The following is a 19,136-nucleotide window of genomic DNA, read 5'->3' as shown; positions in this document are numbered from 1 at the left end:
AATACAATCACCTCAGTAGGACTACTCTACACTGATCCACACTTTACCTAAGCTACATAGCTTGAAACAGACAGGGAGTCCTGTTTAGCATTCGGGGATTAAGGCTAAACACAGTTTGAAGCACTCTTATGAGGGATGGCAAGAACCAGAAATCGGTTAGTTAATGGAAACAAGTTTGTTAGACAAGAAAAAATTTTAAAAAAAGAAAAAAAAAGGATATTCTTTAATATTTAACAGACAAAGACAAATATACTTTTAACACCAGGTTTTTCTGACACCAGACCATGGGTCTTCTGGTATTCCACATTATGCTGTTTTGTTTGTTTGGAAAGTCTGGGCATAACAAGTTTGGTTCTTAAAAGCGAATCACTTGCAAAGCAATGTATGTGGACAGTCCTGATTTTCCCCAAAATCTTATAAATGTCTGGCCCACATCTAATTTAACACCTGTTTTTCTTAGTAATTGACTTTATCAAGTCTTCAAAACATTCAAATTAAAAGTTTTCACTGCAACTCTTTTTCACACTCGTTTCAAGGTTGACGTAATATTTAACTGTAATTACAACAATAAGCCCAACTGGAATAACCAGATTTGGGAACAAACAACTGACACTTAACTTAGCAAGACTTCTGGGTGAAAGTCAAAGGGGACAGAGGCACATCCCAGAGCTGCCCAGGAGCTTTGTCCTGGGGTATCAGCCAGAACGTTCTGGAGCGAACAGGGCAAGTAGGTTGGGTAGGTAAACGGTGCTTAGGAGCTCAGCACAGTGGCGCGTGCCTGTGGTCCCAGCTACTCGGGAGGCTGAGGTGGGAGGATCGCTTAAGCCCAGGAGTTCTTGACCGTACTGCACTATACCAATCAGGTGTCTGCACTAAGTTCAGTATCAATATGGTGACCTCCCAGGAGTAGGGGACCACCAGGTTGCCTAAGGAGGAGTGAACCAGCCCAGGGCGGAAACGGAGCAAGTCAAAACTCCCCTGCTGATCAGTAGTGAGACTGCCTGTGAATAGCCACTGCACTCCAGCCTGAGCAACATAGCAAGACTCCGTCTCTTTTAAAAAAAAAAAAAAAAAAGGTGGTTAGGAAACCTGCTACTACAGTAATCCTGGGGGAGACGCGGACCAGTAACATCAGGATGATTAGAGCAATGCAGCCAGAATTCAAAGGTCAGGAATGTGAGTCCTCATGCCATCATGAGCAAAGGCACTAGCTTAAAAAGGCTCTCCAGTTTAGCCTTCACCAAGTGTCTTAATGGACTATGCTTAGTATGACATTCCCATGTCTTCTCTGAAATGAAAACAAAAAAGGCAACAGTTCCATTTTGAATGTAATTGACACCAATTATATACTCCAAAAGATTTTCTTGTTCTGAAGGAGGGAAGTTAAAATAACCTTCGGAGCAGGATATACATACATATATATATATATACATACACTGGGATTACTGGCACTTGGAAATGAGTCAATAGCCTTCAGCCCAGCAACAGGCACTGGTTTAACCCACTATGAGGAAACAGCCACTGTATATGCCAAGTACCAAATAATTCTACTTCCTATTTGGGCCAGTGGCTACCGGGACACACGAGTTAAATATTAGCCCACAGTAAAATAATTACCAGAATAATAAACCAAGTTGGATTACTTTTCGACATAATTCTTTCTTTCAAATTTTAGTGACACTTTGAACTTGATTGTATCAAACGCCACTGCCCTGCACTTAACAAAGAGCAAGATTTTCCACTACTAGAAACAAGTAGCAAGACAGCCACGTAAAGATCCCAGGAAAGAAAAACTACAGCAATAAAACAGTAACATGCAAATTTCCCCACCACTCCACCAACTGTGAAATAACATGAACAATTTGTCTAAAATGACAAGTTTTAAAGCAAAAAAACCTCATAAATCCAACCACTATATTTGTGTGTTCTTACTTTTTTCTTTATAATTTTACGTAGTTGTAATTATAATAAATCCTACTATTGAAACCTATAGCCAAAACCTCTTTCAATTTTTAAATCATATACTTTTAAATTATACAATTAAAATACTTAAAACTGACAGCCTAGTAGTACAAATTCTGCTTGAGCTGTCCTAGAAAATCAAACTGGCAGTTTTCATGCTAATTACATGAATTATTATCTTCACATGGCAGAGATTTTCTATTTCAAACTGATACCTGCTAGAAAGCAAAGATCAAATAGTAATGAAGCCCCAATATCGTATCTGTTATTGTCCCTAGGAATAACCAAGCAATGGAATAATGGAAATGGCAGAAAATATCCATAGAGCAAAACATGCAACTGTTTTTATCGTCGAAGTGGATTGGGGCTTTCGAAGGCAAATGTTTTCAGTTATTTAACGTATTGCAGTGGGAGTCGTGCCCAACACAATTAAGACAGGATTACATTGCAATTTATGACTTTCTCAAGGACATCATTTATTATGAAATATAACAATCATTTCTCCCAAAGCCTACCATCGACAATCACACCCCCAACTCTGCTTTGCTAAGGTAATAAACTAAATGGCAACTCAGCAGGCATCCCTGGCTTTTGAGACCAATTATGGGAAACGTGCTGCCTTCAACCAGCTCAAGTAATAATGCCATTTTACATATAAAGAGGCATACTGCTTTACATCTTCCGTGCACATGATCTTTTCAATGACTTAGTTAAGTAGAAATGGCAGGTATTTTTCCACTTTACAAAAGAGAAAACAGAATGCCAGCCTCTGGTTACCTTGCTCAGAAGAACTAAGCCCAGACCACCTTGAGACTTAAAGGAGTCCTTGTGCTCTCCTCAGTACATGATTCAATGACAAGTCTTCCTTGGTCCAGCCCCCCAAAATTACACTCAGTAGGCACAGAGCCGGCACAGCAAAGGAGTGCCCCCCACCATGGTACAGCAAAGCTTCCAGAAAGAGCAACAGTTGCTGCTGTGCAGCATCACCATGAAGGGCATCCGGCCACATCCTGCTGAAGCATCCCCAACACGACTTCAAGTGACAAGTGGCCAAATCCACAATGCGGTCCCTCCAACAAAGCAGAGCTTTCCCTGAATAGTTTCATTTCTTTCCATAAGCACCGGAGGTGGGGCACATGTACCACGCTAGTAATGCAGCACCATCAGGAGACCTGGAACAGAGGAAAACATTCCTGCAGAAAAGAGGCGCCTCCTCCCCGCTCCCCACTTCCCAAGTGGCATCAGAACAGGGTCCAGTGACATTCCTTTGGGGACCAAGGGCTCCCCAGCGCTCACCTGGTAGGAAGCGCGATGCTCCGGAGCAGAAGGCAGAGGCCGAGCGCATCTTCCTCCTCCTCCTACGCCGCAGCCCGGCTCCGCGGCAGCCCCCGCCCCGCACCCTCCTCCCCCAGCAGCCCCGCCGCGCCTGGAACCTCCCGCCCGACTTTTGACGTCACGGAGGAGGAGGGGAAGGTTCCACCCGGGCCCGTCCCTTTGTGACGTCACAATGACAACAGAGCGCGGCCGGGAGCGTCCGGGAACCGAGCGCCGCGGGGGGCGGAGGGAGGGAAGGAGGGCTGGGGCGCCAGCGCGCGGCGGGGGAAGAACCCGGAGGCAGGGAGGGGGTGCGCTGACGTCTCGCCGGCTTAACCTGTTGCTGTTGAGACTGCGTCGGAGCCCGCAGGCAGGGCCGCGGGAAGCCGGCCGGGCCGCCGCCATGCTCGGCCGTGCGCACAGTGGGGGGCGCCGGCTGCAGCTGTGCGCAGCGCGCCCCCTCCCCGGCACGCCCACGCCCCCGCCCCGCGCGCTCTTCCCCTCCCCGCGCCCCGCAGGCCGCGCCGCCCCCGCGCCCCACCCACCCGCCTGCCGACCTACAAGCCGGCCCGGGTAGCTCAGTGCCCGCCTGCCTGCGAGTCGGCCAGGGTAGGGTAGCCCGATGCCCGCCTCGCGCGCCCGCCCGGAGCCCGGAGTCTGCCCCCTACAGGCCGCGCGCACGCGCCCGCCGGCCCAGCCCCGGCCCAGCCGGCCGCGACCCCGGCGCGCCGTCCCCTCCGCAGCCAGCTCGAGCACATCGCTAACACCTCTGTTCCCGGAGCATTAACTCGTACCGTGCCTCCCGCGGCCACCGCCAGCCACGGTCTTGCAGCCGGACGCCCGGACTCGACACGATCCGCTGACCGCCCACAATTAAAAAAACCCACCCAACGCTGCTCTCCACCTCAAGAAAGTCCGGAATGGGAGGCGGGGTGGGGTTCTCGTCCAAGTTCTACCCTATTTGCTTTGTGGCTGCATCCGAAACGGACGTGCCCCGGGAAGGCGTCCACGCTCCGAGGCAAGGTTGCCTCCGTGCAGTTTCTACAGCCGGAGTTTAAACTAGTCCTTCGCATTCTACCCAGCCCTCTGCAATGCGGATGTATTTTAATTCTTAAATTCTTTATGAACAGCTTTCTAAGTTGGACTTGATTAGCCTTGCCTTTCTTTCACAGTTGAAGTTGACGTGTCTAGATAAGAATCAGCTCTCTTGAAGAAGCATTCAGCTTTTCCATTAAAATATTTTTTACAAAACCAGTGCCCCGAAGGTCATCTCTCATTACACACACCACAATGATCAAAAAGGGAAAATATTGATACCAATCTGTCTACTCAACTTAAATAAAACTTTCCTCTTACGCTAAGGTATGTTCATTTGGCCTTTTTTGAAAAAATGAGTTCTTTAAAGCATGCAGCTAATCACAGATCACTGGAGTGCATATTTGGTTAATCCCTCGGTCCCCCTCTTTCCTCCCTCCCCTCAAACTTAAAAAAAAAGGCACCACACACAAAACAAAAACACTCCCCATGCCAATCAAAACGTAGCTGTACTATGCACAAATTTAACTATTCCAAACCATTTAAATCTCTGAATAATCACCGAATTTCAGAAGCCCAGTTAACAAGGAGAAATGACTTGTAGTTACTTACATATGCATTCACATACACACTTAAAAACATTAGCCATAGTGTGTGTCCTTTTCCCCTAGAACTGGAAATCATGAATTTTTTAAACAAAACCAGCCTCATTATTAAATTAAAGTCAAACCCAACAAATGCATTCACTGTAACATGATTCCCAACTGGTTTATGTTGCAAACCAGATAAACCAAAATGACCACAGACATTAAATTTAATGTGCCAGTGCAAAGAGAAAGATCGCCATAATCGGACCCTCGATTGCAACTTAAAGGGCTTCCAACACACATGCGTTACAGGATTTTTCCAAATAACATCAATAATAATAACACAGGCTCATTTGCATGCAAAGTGCAATACGGGGCCAAATCCGCTTGAGAATGCAGTTTAGTTACATTACCACAGCCCCCGACACCTCAAGCTCCACCAAAATCCCTTGCCTTTCATCTAAAACTAGATTATGGTTGTGTCATTCGAGGTCAATTTATTTACTTGAGGTATCTCTACACCAATCTGTTTTTTCAGCCAAACTAGGCAGACACCACTTTGCTGGAAAAGCCCTCTTTCAGAAAAGAAAGAAACAGCCTTATCGGACGCTGTGTTTAAAACCCTTCAGCTGCAGAATTATCTATAAACTTGACATTCACAGCCATTGCTTAAAACTGCAAGTCAAAGGATATGTTGTTAAGAGCACTTACGTATTTCTTCTGAATGATATTCCTCTTGGGTCTTTCCTTGCTCATTCTGAGATCCAAATGCTGATTGCAAAAGGGGACAATTGCTTCATGAATTTAAAGCCGTCAGAAATTTGCAAAAAAATATCCTGGTGGTTTTTATTGTTGTTGGTGGTGGTTGATCTTGTAATCCGACTTTTCTTCCTCTTCCCCCAAAGCCAGATTCGCCTTGAAATAAATCCGAAATTGGGAAGGAAAAAAAAGAGCCAAAGACGAACGAAGCAAACAAAAAAAAATTCACTTTAGTAAAACACTCATAATGGAAAATTTCCCCCGAAACACATACACACACACACAAAAAAAAACCGACGCCCTTCACTCCCCCCCCTTTTTCCTCCAAAAACTACATCAGCGAAACGTGAAGGTCCTTAGTGTCTGATCCGTAGTTACATCTTGGAAAAGAAAAGGGAAAGATAAATAAAAAATGTTGGAAGTCACGTTTGTGCTGCAGCAGCAGTGCGAGCAGAAGAGTCAACTCCAGCGGCGGCGGCGGCGGCGGCAGCACCACAGCGAGGGCTCGCCGAGTCTCTTTTTTCCAAGCCCCCTAACCAATGAGAGAGAGGCTATCCAGCCCAACTTTAAATGGACTCTGCTTTTATACAAGTTAGGGCTCCTCGGGTAATTCCCCGCCGGACGCCAGCCGAAAACTCCCACCGCTGGGCCGCCAGGCGCCCGCTTAGCCCGGTGCCGACCGCCCCTGGCCCAGGCCAGGGCACCCCCGCAGCCTGGCCAACCAGACACCCGAGCGGCCTCGACGAACCCCTCCCAGGCAAGCCCTGGGCGTCGCTCCCACGCCGAGCCCAGGCGTGGAATTGAGAGAGGCTCCCTAGCTCAATGCACGGCACGCTCCGTCGCTCCACCTCACCCCCTTTCCCCTGCCTGCCACTCACCCCACGGCCGCCCCACGCCAGCACTCGCCACTGCCCTCGCGTCTACCTGCAGCCGGGCTGCTGGGTACAAGTGCCCCAAGACGCCCGGCCCCGGGGAGAGCCGCCTATTCCCGGGGCACCTTAGAATGGTCCCCTTGATCTTCTGGAAGTTGTAGTCCCCCGACTACAAAATGGCTATGGCCACGGAAGCTGGGAACTACAATTCCCAGCCTGCCCCGCAAAGTCTGTCACTCAACTCCCCTCCCTCTTCCTCGCCCCCTCCCCCTCACCGGCCGTGCCAACAAACGCTTGGACGTGTCCCGCGTGCGACACTGCTAGAGGCTGGCTCGGGATTGGCCCGCGGAGCGTGTGGTCCGCGAGCGAGGAACTCCCCACGCCGGCCCCCCTCCGCCCCCCGGGCCCCGGCACTCCTCCCCTGGCGGCGCCCTCCCCGCGCGCCCTGCCCCCACCCGCGGCGCTAACCGCCTGTGGAATCGAGGAATCGCGCGCGCGCCGCCCGGAGCTGCGGGGGAGGGACGCGAGGCTTCCCCGGGGAAGGCCTCGGAGCGTGGCGGCGAGGGGGGCGGTGTCAGGGAGGGGTTGGAGCCCGTCCTAAGGAAAACTGGGCCACGCACCAAGAGGAATCCTCGGTGAGAACTAGTTGATCGGCGGCGCCTGCTGCTTGTGCAGTGCAGCCGGTGTCACCTCAGGACATTGCCTCGCGTCTGTGTACAGAGCGTGCTGCGGGCGCCTGGGGTAGTCCCAGGTCACCCCTTTCCGCGCCCCGCAGCAGCGCACGCCCGGGGTGGGCGGCGGCCGGGGTCGCCTCGTGGAACGGCCACGCCCCCCCACGCCCGGGCTCGCCACGTGGCCCCGCGGTCGCGAAAGCGCCTCCGCCCGACCCGCGAGGAGGATGTCCCTGGTGGCCCGGGAGTGAAGCCCCGGCTGCTGCCTCCCGAGAAAAGAGCTGTGTTTAAAGAGACTGGGCGGGATCTTTGCTTTGCCAGGCGGATTTTGTGATAAAATACCGCAAAATGTTGAGGTAAAAATGAGTGGAATATGGAGACCGAGCCGCACAGACACAGCTGTAAGGAAGCATCTCGAACACCGACTGCCAGGAATATCAAGTGCCCGGGCCACGCGAGAGCCTGCTTTTTACCTGCCTCCAGCCAGCCCCCTGTCGTGCTCGTTTAATCGCTGAAATAAATGAAGTAGCAGGCCCTGGCGTACCGCTTTGGGCCTTCGCCTTATTAACAACTTTGTCGAGTCTCGCATCGCCATTCTGCCTTGTTAATTTCCTTGTTTTTCGCTGTGGTTTTAGAGGAGCAGCGTTTTCCATTCTCAGGCTAGCCTTGGAATTAAACGTGGCAGAAGCGCTCCCACGAACGCACACCCGTGTATTTTATTCTACCTATTCCCTAGACTTCAAAAGTCTATATACTCGGGTCACACAGCTGTTTACTTGCAGCAGTGTTTGAAGAGATAACCAAGGTGTCTAGAAAGGTCTCAGAAACAGGAGGTGAGAGACCAGACCTGGATTCACATGGCAACGGAGAGCCTCTCTGAGCTTGTCAGTTTCCTCATCTGCAAATTAGTGGTGATCAAACCTGTGGGGAGGATTATATGATAACTAACTAACCTGGCTTAAAGCTAGGCACGTTACTGGAAGCTTTCGGTGAACGAAATAAAACGCCTTTTCGGAAGGCTTTTTAGTTATTATTTTACCTTATCAAAAAATCTGAAATGAAATAATTTTGTCTCATGTTCACTTCACAATCGGAAAGATAAATGACATTTTGTGCCCTGAATACTGCAAAACTTGTTCGCTGGTGCCATTTCCTGGGAAGGATCCAATGGGGCAGACTCCAGTAGGGCCACCCAAGGTGTTTTCAAAAGACTTTCTGATCATTAGGACTGGCATACTGGGAATCTCCACATCTCCACGTTGTTAAGATTTTAAACAGCTTTCTGTAAGTTCAACGCAGATCTCTCATTCCCCAGGCAAATATTAATGAACAAAGGTGGGTTTCTTTTTGGTTCCCCTAACTAGCCCTGGAGACTGGACTTTTCAGTCCTGGGCGGGCAAACTCCCCTTCCAGACTACCAGCTCTGGGTCACCTGGTGTGAGAAACCATTGTGTGAAGTTGAGGCCTCAGGGCAGGGGAAAGGAAGGAATTTGCTCATTTCCAAAAGATTTGAATACTATTAGTGTTGTTTTCCCTGAAAGGGAAAAAGATTGGCCTTCTTAGCAGTTGAAAGTTTTTCCTGTTGTGGAAATAAACTACTCCTAGTGAACTTCCTCCCCCTACCATCTTGGCAAGGCCATCCAAGGCTTTCCTTGCTTTTTCCTCCTCTTTTTCATTTTCTGTAAGTCAAATGCACTCTTTCTCCTGATGATTTTCACATCTCAAAGCCTTGACTTCTTCAATTGGAGGAGCAGGGGTGAGAACGTATCTAGGTATGTTGATTCTGTTAGACTCTATGCCAGCACTGTCCTCATTCCTAAGGACACAGGAAGCTCAAAAGTCCTTTGTAAAGAAGCACACAGCTCAGTAAAGGCAAAACTCGCCAGGTGCAGTGGCTAACGCCTGTAATCCCAGCACTTCGGGAGGCCGACGCAGGCGGATCAGGAGGTCAGCAGATCGAGACCATCCTGGCCAACATGGTAAAACCCTGTCTCTACTAAAAATACAAAAATTAGCCGGGCATGGTGGTGCCTGTCTGTAGTCCCAGCTACTGGGGAGGCAGGAGAATTGCTTGAACCCAGGAGTCAGAGGCAGCCGAGATATCGTGCCACTGCACTCTAGCTGGCAACAAAGCAAGACTCCCTCTCAAAAAAAAGGCAGAGTTTACAATGGATTGTGATACCTCCAAAAAGTACTATATCAGCAATGTAGAAAAGAAGGTAAAAAGAACACATGGCTGAGATGACTAGGTGTGAAGGAGTTTTGAAGTATGTGGAGGGGTTCACATACATACTTAAGGAAAGTGCATATTTCACCCCTTTGCATTGCATCCTGTTTGCTTACATTCTCCACTTTTAACGATTCCAGTTCCATCTAAATAAAAACGAAACTCCCTAAAGTCAGAGATGATGTTGTTTACTTCTCATACGCTCCAAAGCTCCAAAAACTTCATCACATTTGAAAGAGGTCCAGTAAATGCTTACTGGTGAATATTTCACCAAAACTGTAATGCCCTACTGTTTAGACTATTGCCTGACCTATAGTCTCCCACCATCATCTCTCATTCCAATCTGGAATTTTGCTAGTTTTCCTCTTGCATTATCTAACTCCAATGTAGTATTATACATTCTTCAAGACCCCAACTTCAGGCCTATTTCCAATTCAGCCTGGCTGCTTGGCCTACTCTTTCCTGGATTTTCATTGCCCTTGTCATTTCGGCCACTTTTTTTGAGCTTTAAAATTTTGTCCTGAGGCTGAGTGTGGTGACTCACATCCGTAATCCCAGCACTTTGGGAGGCCGAGGAAGAAGGATAGCCTGAGCTCTGGAGCTTGAAACCAGCCTGGGTAACATGGTGAAACCCTGTCTCTACGAAAATACATATATATATATATATATATATATATATATATACACATACACACACACACACACACACACACACACACACACACACACACACACAAATTAGCTGAACATGGTGGTCCGGGCATGGTAGTTCCTGTAGTCCCAGTTACTTGGGAGGCTTAGGTAGGAGGATGGCCTGAACCCAGGAGACTGAGGTTGCAGTGAGTGGACATTGCACCACTGCACTCCGACCTGGGTGATAGAGAGATTCTGGAAAAAAAGAAAAAAAAAAGTGCTCTCTGTTGTATTGTTTTCTGATCATGTCATGTGTATATCTTGTATCTCTTAATTAAATCGAAATGTGATAGGGCCATGATTTGTCTAATACTGAGGCAGCCATTGGCAATGAGGGAATCAGATGTTTCTCCTATTAACTCTCTGAGAGACCTTATGGCGTTCATTTGCATCGTATGGGCCTCAGATCCACCATGTATAAAATGAGCAGGTTAGGCTGGGTGTGGGTGGTGGCTCACACCTCTAATCCTAGCACTTTGGGAAGCCAAGGCAGAAGGATTGCTTGAGCCCAGGAGCTCAAGACCAGCCTGGGTAACATAGCATGACCCCATCTCTACAAACACAAAATAAAAAATTAGAGGGTTAAATTCAATTATACCCAAAGACATTTCTACGACCCAACACTCTCTAGTCCTGCCTTGACTTTTGTACTCTGCTACTTGTATCCCTCAGTGCTGGCCCCTAAGTAAACTCAAATCCACAATCATTCAATGGCAGTTACTAGGTTAAGGTTCTTTCCACTTGTATGTTATTAATTTCCAGAAAGACCTTATATTTATCTGTGCTACCTAATGATAGCTTTCATTTGTATAACTTCAATAGTGTTTAAAGCACACTATCATAATAATTTCATTTAAACCATAAAACAACTTAGATCAAGACAGGTATTACTGTCCTCACTCTTCCAATGTGAAAATGAAATGGTAAGAGGTTGTGATTTGCTCAAAATCATATAACCAGTTGGATGGACGAGCCAGGGGTCAAACTCAGGATTCCTGGCTCCACATACCCCATGCAGACCATCTCCCTGGTTTTCCAAAATGGGATTCAAGACACATGATTTCATGAAATGTTACTAGGTGGGGCTGAAAAGAAAGTAATTCCTTGAGGAACTAATTTTGGAGACTACTACCTTATAAAAAAGATAACCTGGTTACTTTGCTGTAGTGTTTTTAGAAATCCCCAAAGGGGCATATAGCTTTACAAATTAATTTGATCACAGGAATCTTTTTTTAAGAAAGAGCTGGGCTGAGCGCAATGGCTCATGCCTGTAATCCTAGCACTTTGGGGAGGCCGAGGTGGGTGGATCATGAGGTCAGGAGTTTGAGACCAGACTGGCCAACATGGTGAAGCCCCATCTCTACTAAAAACACAAAAAAATTAGCTGGGAGTAGTGCTGCACACCTGTAATCCCAGCTACCCAGGAGGCTGAGGCAGGAGAATTGCTTGAACCTGGAAGGTAGAGGTTGCAGTGAGCCGAGATTACACCCCTATACTCAAGCCTGGGCGTGAGCAAGACTGTCTCAAAAACAAAAACAAAAACAGACCTTTTAAGTCCAGTCACCAGGCCCCATTGCTTTTCCTAAATTGCCTCAGAAACCAAGAAAAAATGAAAGAAAGAGCTGGTTACCCCAGAACAGTCTTAGAGACATGCTTCACCGAATATGATGAATTTATACTTCTAATTTTACATAGGTCTATCTTCATATGTGAGGGAGTAAGGAGACGGGTGTAAAAATAATATTTGAGTGACATCAGGTTTATAAATAACTATGAACCAGTGTACTCAGAGGGTGGGGGCTTCCATTGAAAGAACGTGGAACAGCTATTTCGAGCCAACTGAAATTTGCAAGAGTATTTTAAAACACACTAGGAGGTAAACTCAGATGTAAACAGCCCTCTTAAGAGTGAGTGATGTCAAGGAGACATTAGTTCTTTTTGTTATTCAGTGCTTCCTGTCCCTGAATTACAGTCTTATTTGTCAAGCCTCAATAAAATGCCACAGCACAAACCAAATACAATAAAATGATGCTTTCAACCCCACTGGTTATCTGTGGACCTCGTTTATACAAGTCACTGAAAGTCGCTGGTACTTTAGATTGTGTAAAAATTTTGGACTATCATTACTATTCTGCTTAGATTGTGTCTTGTGTTATTGAAAGAGAGCTGGCCCTGTTTCAGAAACTCTGGTAAGGCAGCCAAGACGGGAAACCTGCAGTTCCTAAGAATAGAAGCTACTGTTTATAATAATACTGTACTCTGTGTTTGGGGGGCGGAAATCAACTTATCAGTGATCAACTAATCCACAGGGTATCATTATGAGGAAACTGAGGCATAGAGATTATAGGGCTCCTGTGAGTAGGCAGGGAAAGAGGGGGAGGTGCTGTATGAATCAGGATGCCTTCAGTTGCAAGTGAATGGAGCCCAAATGAAAATGGCTTATGGAAAAAAAGGAGGAGGGGCTTGGCTCACCTAACTGGAAACCCAGAGTCCGAGTTTCAGGGCTACGAAGGATGTCATCGTCCTTCCTTCATTCCTTCCTTCTCTTTCTCTCTCCATTCATCTCAGCATTTCCTTTCTTCCATTGAGATGAGAGCTCCAAAGAAAACTCCTTTTTGGCCAGGCACGGTGGATCACGCCTGTAATCCCAACACTTTGGGAGGCAGGTGGATCACTCAAGCCCAGGAGTTTGAGACCAGCCTGGCCAACAGGGCAAAACCCCTGTCTACTAAAAATACAAAAATTACCCAGGCATGGTGGTGCCCATCTGTAATCTCAGTTTACTAAGGAGGCTGAGGTGGGAGGATCGCTTGAGCCCGGAGACAGAGGTTGCACTCCAGCATGGGCAACAGAGCGAGACTGTCTCAAAAAACAAAAAAAGAGGCTGGGCGCGGTGGTTCACACCTGTAATTCCAGCACTTTGGGAGGTCAAGGCGGGTGGATCAATGTCAGGAGTTCAAGATCAACCTGACCAAGATGGTAAAACCCCATCTCTTAAAGAGAAAAGGAAAACTCCTTTCCCGCAGATGGACGTGGAGGGGTGGAGCAGATTTTGTTATCCAAAGGAGAGGGAGACAAACACTCCAGAGAGCAAAAAGAAAAAAAAAACCAGTTCAGTCTACCACAGAAGTTACTAGTCCTTCCCTCTGTCAAGGCCACAGAAGTGAGCAGGAAAGAAGGAAAGAACCTTTCACCGTCAGAATCCTAGAGACTCACTGGATTATAGACCATTCCGCCTCAGGGCTACTCTCTCATTTATCCAACTTGCACTTGGAGGTTTTCACAGACATGATGCCTGCCAAAATACTGGTCTCTATATAAACACTTTTGCCCATAGTTTCTATGTATGAATCTACAGAATTTGCTAAACAAAAACAGGCTTATCTCCTGCCAAACTGGGACATCTGCAATTTATATTCTGTTTTCTGAAATCTCAAGGTTTCCAAAACCCAAGATTCACCTACACCTTTACAGAAACCCAGTGCCATCTCCCTTTCTGCTCCTACACACAGACACACAGAGAGAGGGAAACAGAAGAGAGTCAAACCTGGGCAGTTACATTGTGACTGAAACTTAGCGGATTATTAATTTCCTGCTTTTGGTCTTTCTCTCAGTTGTCAAACATTCATTAAAAAAAACATTTGGCCGGGTAATGCCAGCACTATGGGAGGCAAAGGTGGGTGGATCACCAGGTCAGGAGTTCGAGACCAGCCTGACCAACATGGTGAAACCTGTCTCTACTAAAAATACAAAAATTGGCTGGGCGTGGTGGCACATACCTGTAAGTCCAGCTACTCGGGAGACTGAGGCAGGAGAATTGCTTGAAGCTAGGAGGCGGAGGTTGTTGTGAGCTGAGATCGTGCCATTACACTCCAGCCTGGGCAACAGAGCAAGACTATTTGAAAAAAAAAAAAAGGAGAAGAAGCAGCAGTAGGGAAGAATAGGGAGGATACTGAGAGAAGAAGGGAACCTGCAGGCTCCACTAAACTGAAGGTTGGCCAGGAGCTGCTCTGCCCTTGAGTCTCACAAGTTACCTTAGAGGCCCTGTTTCTTATAACTTCAACCCCTGCCTATCCATCCCTCAGTTCCGAGACTCACAGATGCAAAGGATCTAGGTCATTCTCTTTTCACCCAAGAGAGGGGAGATAAGACTTTTGTTTTTTTTCTGCCCACCAGTGAGCAATGCAGAACTGTTACTGCCTTAAGCCCAGAAGTCCTCAGATACAGAAGCAACTTGGCTGGGAGGAGGGAAAGAGGGACTGAATCTAAGCCAAGTCCAGGGAACCCAGGACAAAGAAAGGAAACCCATGTTGTCAGGCTCTGGCCTTTATTATTAAAAAATAACAGTGTCTGTATGTGTCCATGTGTACACCATTAGAAAACTGAGGGTTCTCAAACAGTGTATGGTGCCTAGAAAACTTTGGCATTTATGATTCTAGACAAATACAAAGAGAAAGCTATAAAATCAGTGTGGTTATTTAATACAGTATGGCTTACTGGGAAGATTATACTGGAAATCTAGACTCGAGGTTTTTATCTCAGCTTTCTGTGACGTCACTAGGCCTCATTTTCTTCATTTGTGAAAAAAGGGGAGTGACCTAGATAGACCCTAACACTCTTCCAAATCTAATAGATTATGACTGTGATATTATTTTCAGTGAGTAACTGTGTGTGTGTGTGTGTGTGTGTGTGTGTGTGTGTGTGTGTATTAGTCTCCACCTCCCAGGCTCAAGCGATCCTCTCACCTCAGCCTCCCAAGTAGCTGGGACTAGAGGTGTGCACCATCACACTCAGCTAATTTTTGCATTTTTAGTAAAGATGGGGTTTCTCCATGTTGGCCAGCTGGTCTTGAACTCCTGAACTTGAGCTCACAGGATCCACCTGCCAAGGCCTCCTAAAGTGCTAGGATTACAGGTGTGAGCCCGCTTGCCAGGCCTATTCCCATAGCCTTTGCTATCATCTCTTGTTATAATGTTGGGCTTGCTAGGCCTCAGGGACAGGCTGCAGGAAACAGTATCTTTCTGACCTTCTCCTGCCCTCCTTTCCCTTGCCCCAAGGCGAGACACTAATCTCCTGCTTTTTTAAATATATTTTTTTGTTTTGAGACAGCGTCTCACTGTGTTGCCCAGGCTGGAGTGCAGTTGTGCAATCATAGCTCCCTGCAACCTCTAACTCCTGGGCTCAAGCAATCCTCTCACCTTGGCCTCCCAAAATGCTAGGATGACTGGCGTGAGCCACCTCACCAGGGCTTTCCCTACCCCTCATCTTTCTGATCGTGGGTCTTAAAGGGTCCACCACACATCCTGGGGGAAGGAATGCTGGCTTCATGAAGCTTCCATAAAAATCCAAGCAGGGCCTGGCAAAGTGGTTTACACCTATAATCCCAACACTCCGGTAGGCCGAGGCAGGAGAATCACTTGAAGCCAGGAGTTTGAAAGTAGCCTGGACAGCAGAGCAAGACCCACTCTTTTTTTAAAAAATTAAAAATTAAAAAAGGCCAGGCGCAATGGCTCACACCTGTAATCCCAGCACTTTGGGAGGCTGAGGCAAGCAGATCACTTGAGGTCGGGAGTTCGAGACCAGCCTGACCAACGTGAAGAAACCTTGTCTCTACCAAAAATACAAAATTAGCTGGGCGTGGTGGCACATGCCTGTAATCCCAGCTACTTGGAAAGTTGAGGCAGGAGAATCACTTGAACCCAGGAGACAGAGGTTTCGGTGAGCCAAGATTGCCTCACTGCATTCCAGCCTCAGCAACAAGAGTGAAACTCCTTCTCAAAAAACAAAACAAAACAAGAGGACTGGGTTTAGAGAGCTGCTGTATAGCAGGTGAAGAGGAGGCTCCTGGAGGGTGGCCTGTCTGGGGAGTGCACAGATGCTCTACACTCTCCCATGCTTCACCCCACACATTTCTTCATCTGCATCCTTTGAAATATCCTTTATACGGCCGGGCGTGGTGGCTCACGCCTATAATCCAATCACTTTGGAGGCCAAAGCGGGTGGATCATCTGAGGTCAGGAGTTCAAGAGCAGCCTGACCAACATGGTGAAACCCCGTCTTTAAAAAAAAAAGAAAGAAAGAAAGAAATATCCTTTATAATAAGCCAGTAAATGTAAGTAAGTTTTCCCCGAGTTCTGTGAGCCCCTCTAGCAAATTAATCAAACCTAAAGAGAGGGTCATGGGAACCTCAACTTGAAGCTGGTTGGTCAGAGTCTCCACAGTCCCAGACTGACAAATAGTGTCTGGGATGAGGGGATAGTCTTGGGGACTGAGCTTTCAACCTGTGGGATCTGAGGCCATCCCCAGGTGGATAGTGTTGGAATTAAATCAAAGGACACTCAGCTGGTGTCTGCTGCTTAGTTTATAGGGAAAACCTCCATGCATTTTGTCCCAGAAACCTTCTGTTGACTATTGTGATGGTATGTGAATAGTGGAAAAACAGTTTCCAAGTTTTTCCCCAAACAATGACCATATTCAAAACATTATGATCGGGCACAGTGGCTCAGGCCTGCAGTCCCAGCACTTTGGAAGGCCAAGGCAGGCAGATCACCTGAGACCAAGAGTTCAAGACCAGCGTGGCCAACATGGTAAAACTTTGTCTCCACTAAAAATACAGAAATTAGCTGGGCATGGTGGTACACGCCACCTGTAGTCCCAGCTACTTGGGAGGCTGAGGCAGGAGAATTGCTTGAACCCAGGAGGTGGAGGTTGCAGTGAGCCGAGATCGCACCATTGCACTCTAGCCTAGGCAACAGAGCAAAAAGAAAAAAAAAGATGTTAAACTTAGCCAGGCACAGTAGTCCCAGCTCCTTAGGAGCAGAGGAAGGAGGACTGATCAGTTGAGCCCAGAACTTTGAGGTTGCAGAGAGCTGTGATCGCAGCACTGCACTCCAGCCTGGGAAACAAAGCAAGACCCTATCTCTGAAAAACAAAAAACAGAAACCTCAAAAGAGACAGACAGACAGACAGATATAAATAGGACACACATTGGTCAGCTATGCTTTTGACACTGAGTGTTTGAATTGATGTTTTTGAAGATGAGACCAGGGGCCCAGTTGATAGAGTTCGTATCTCTGAAGCATCCTTTGACCCAAAATGGATCCCCTGAAATTCTCTTATCATAGAAGGCAAGAAAAACCAGAAGGAAGGAGCCACATTTTTGGAAGTTACTATAGAGCAGATCCTTGGAGATTGGAAATTTCGCAAGTCATCTCAGTATGCCTGGGACTGTCCCAGATTTTCCCAGGCAGATGTAAGAGTCATATTCACATTATTTCCACTCTACATCTCCCCACTTACCCAGCAAAGTACCTGTCCCATAGGAGATGAATGCTTGTTAAATAAGCAAATGGGCCAGAAGGGGTAGCAAATGCCTATAATCTCAGCACTTTGGGAGGCCAAGGTAGGAGGATCACTTGAACCCAGGAGTTTAAGACCAGCCTGGGCAACATAGTGAGACCCCATGTCTTAAAAAACAAAAAACAGGCATGGTGGCTCAAGCCTGTAGTCCTGGCTATTCAGGGGGCTAAACTGGGAGGATTACTTGAGCCTGGAAAGTCAAGGCTGCAGTGAGCCACAATCGTGCTATTGTACTCCAGCCTGGATGACAGAGCAAGACCCTGTCTCAGAAAATAAATACATACACGCATAAATACATAAATTGACAGGTCACACTGTGCCATTTACCATTTTGTTCAAAAATCATTCCCTGGGCTGGGTGCAGTGACTCACGCCTGTAATCCCAGCACTTTGGGAGGCAGAGGCGGGTGGTTCATGAGGTCCAGACATCGAGACCATCCTGGCCAACACGGTGAAACCCCATCTCTACTAAAAATACAAAGATTAGCTGGGCGTGGTGGTGTGCACCTGCAAGTCTAGCTGCTTGGGAGGCTGAGCCGAGATTGCCCAGCTGCACTCCAGCCTGGGTGACAGAGCGAGACTCCGTCTCAAAAAAAAGAAAATCATTCCCCATATCTGAGGTACCCTTTCAAACAGGCCAGCTACCAGCAAGGATTTGCAATTATTGAGGAAGTGAAAACGTTTGACAAGTGGCACTTAAAATATCTCCATTTTGCTTTCCAGCCAGAACTCTTTTTGTGAACTATCCAAATAAGAGAGTAGGAAATAAAAAACTTTTATGTTAGCCAGGCATGTCAGCATGCACCTGTAGTTCTAGCTATTCAGGAGGTTGAACCAGATGGTTTGAACCCAAGAGTTCAAATCCAGCCTCAGCAACAGACCCTGAAAAAAAAAAAAAAAACACTCAGCCAGGGGCAATGGCTCATGTCTGTAATCACAGCACTTTGGGAGTCAGAGGTAGCCATCTACCTCTGAGGTCAGGGGCCACCTCACCTGAGGTCAGGAGCTCGAGACTAGCCTGACCAACACAGTGAAACCCTGTCTCTACTAAAAATACAAAAAATTAGGCCGGGAGCGATGGCTCACGCCTGTAATCCCAGCACTTTGGGAGGCCAAGGCAGGTGGATCACGTGGTCAAGAGATCAAGACCATCCTGGTCAACATGGTGAAACTCCATCTCTACTAAAAATACAAAAAATTAGCTGGGCATGGTGGCGCGTGCCTGTAATCCCAGCTACTCAGGAGGCTGAGGCAGGAGAATTGCCTGAACCCAGGAGGCAGAGGTTGTGGTGAGCCAAGATCGCGCCATTGCACTCCAGCCTGGGTAACAAGAGCGAAACTCCGTCTCAAAAAAAAAAAAAAAAAAAAAAATTACAAAAAATTAGCTGAGCATAGTGGCAGCCACCTGTAATCCCAGCTACTCAGGAGGCTGAGGCAGGAGAATCCTTGAACCTTGGAGGTGGAGGTTGCAGTGAGCCGAGATCACGCCATTGTACTTCAGGCTGGTCGACAGAGCGAGACTCTCCAGCTCAAACCAATTTCATTTTGTTGATTTAGTAGATGAGTCTATTCTTCCTTCCTTCCTTCTTTCCTTCCTTCCTTCTTTCCTTCCTTCCTTCCTTCCTTCTTTCCTTCCTTCCTTCCTTCTTCCCTCCCT

At 47.3% G+C, this 19,136-nt stretch overlaps 1 protein-coding gene and 1 pseudogene across 3 annotated transcripts in view; both read right to left on the bottom strand.

Annotated features, from left to right (window-relative positions):
* The window catches only part of JARID2 (jumonji and AT-rich interaction domain containing 2), a 281,796-nt gene extending 275,596 nt beyond the window's left edge, over positions 1-6,200 (bottom strand). Inside the window, exon 1 of one of the 3 annotated variants that reach the window (XM_064362994.1) lies at positions 5,610-6,200. In XM_064362994.1, the coding sequence (XP_064219064.1) occupies positions 5,610-5,654 (45 nt within the window). In that variant the 5' untranslated portion in view covers positions 5,655-6,200. Of the gene's footprint in view, positions 1-3,258; positions 3,358-5,609 lie in introns of those variants that run through there. The other 2 variants (XM_064362998.1, XM_064362996.1) reach the window with 2 other exon arrangements.
* A 971-nt stretch (positions 6,201-7,171) lies between these two features.
* Positions 7,172-18,826, bottom strand: LOC135269269 (uncharacterized; annotated as a pseudogene).
* Positions 18,827-19,136: the final 310 nt, after the last annotated feature.

The sequence above is a fragment of the Aotus nancymaae genome, unplaced genomic scaffold, assembly GCF_030222135.1.
Source record: "Aotus nancymaae isolate 86718 unplaced genomic scaffold, 86718_ANA_hifiasm-v0.15.2.pri h1tg000051l, whole genome shotgun sequence".
Taxonomy (NCBI): domain Eukaryota; kingdom Metazoa; phylum Chordata; class Mammalia; order Primates; family Aotidae; genus Aotus; species Aotus nancymaae.
This window is presented reverse-complemented; position numbering and strand designations above follow the sequence as displayed.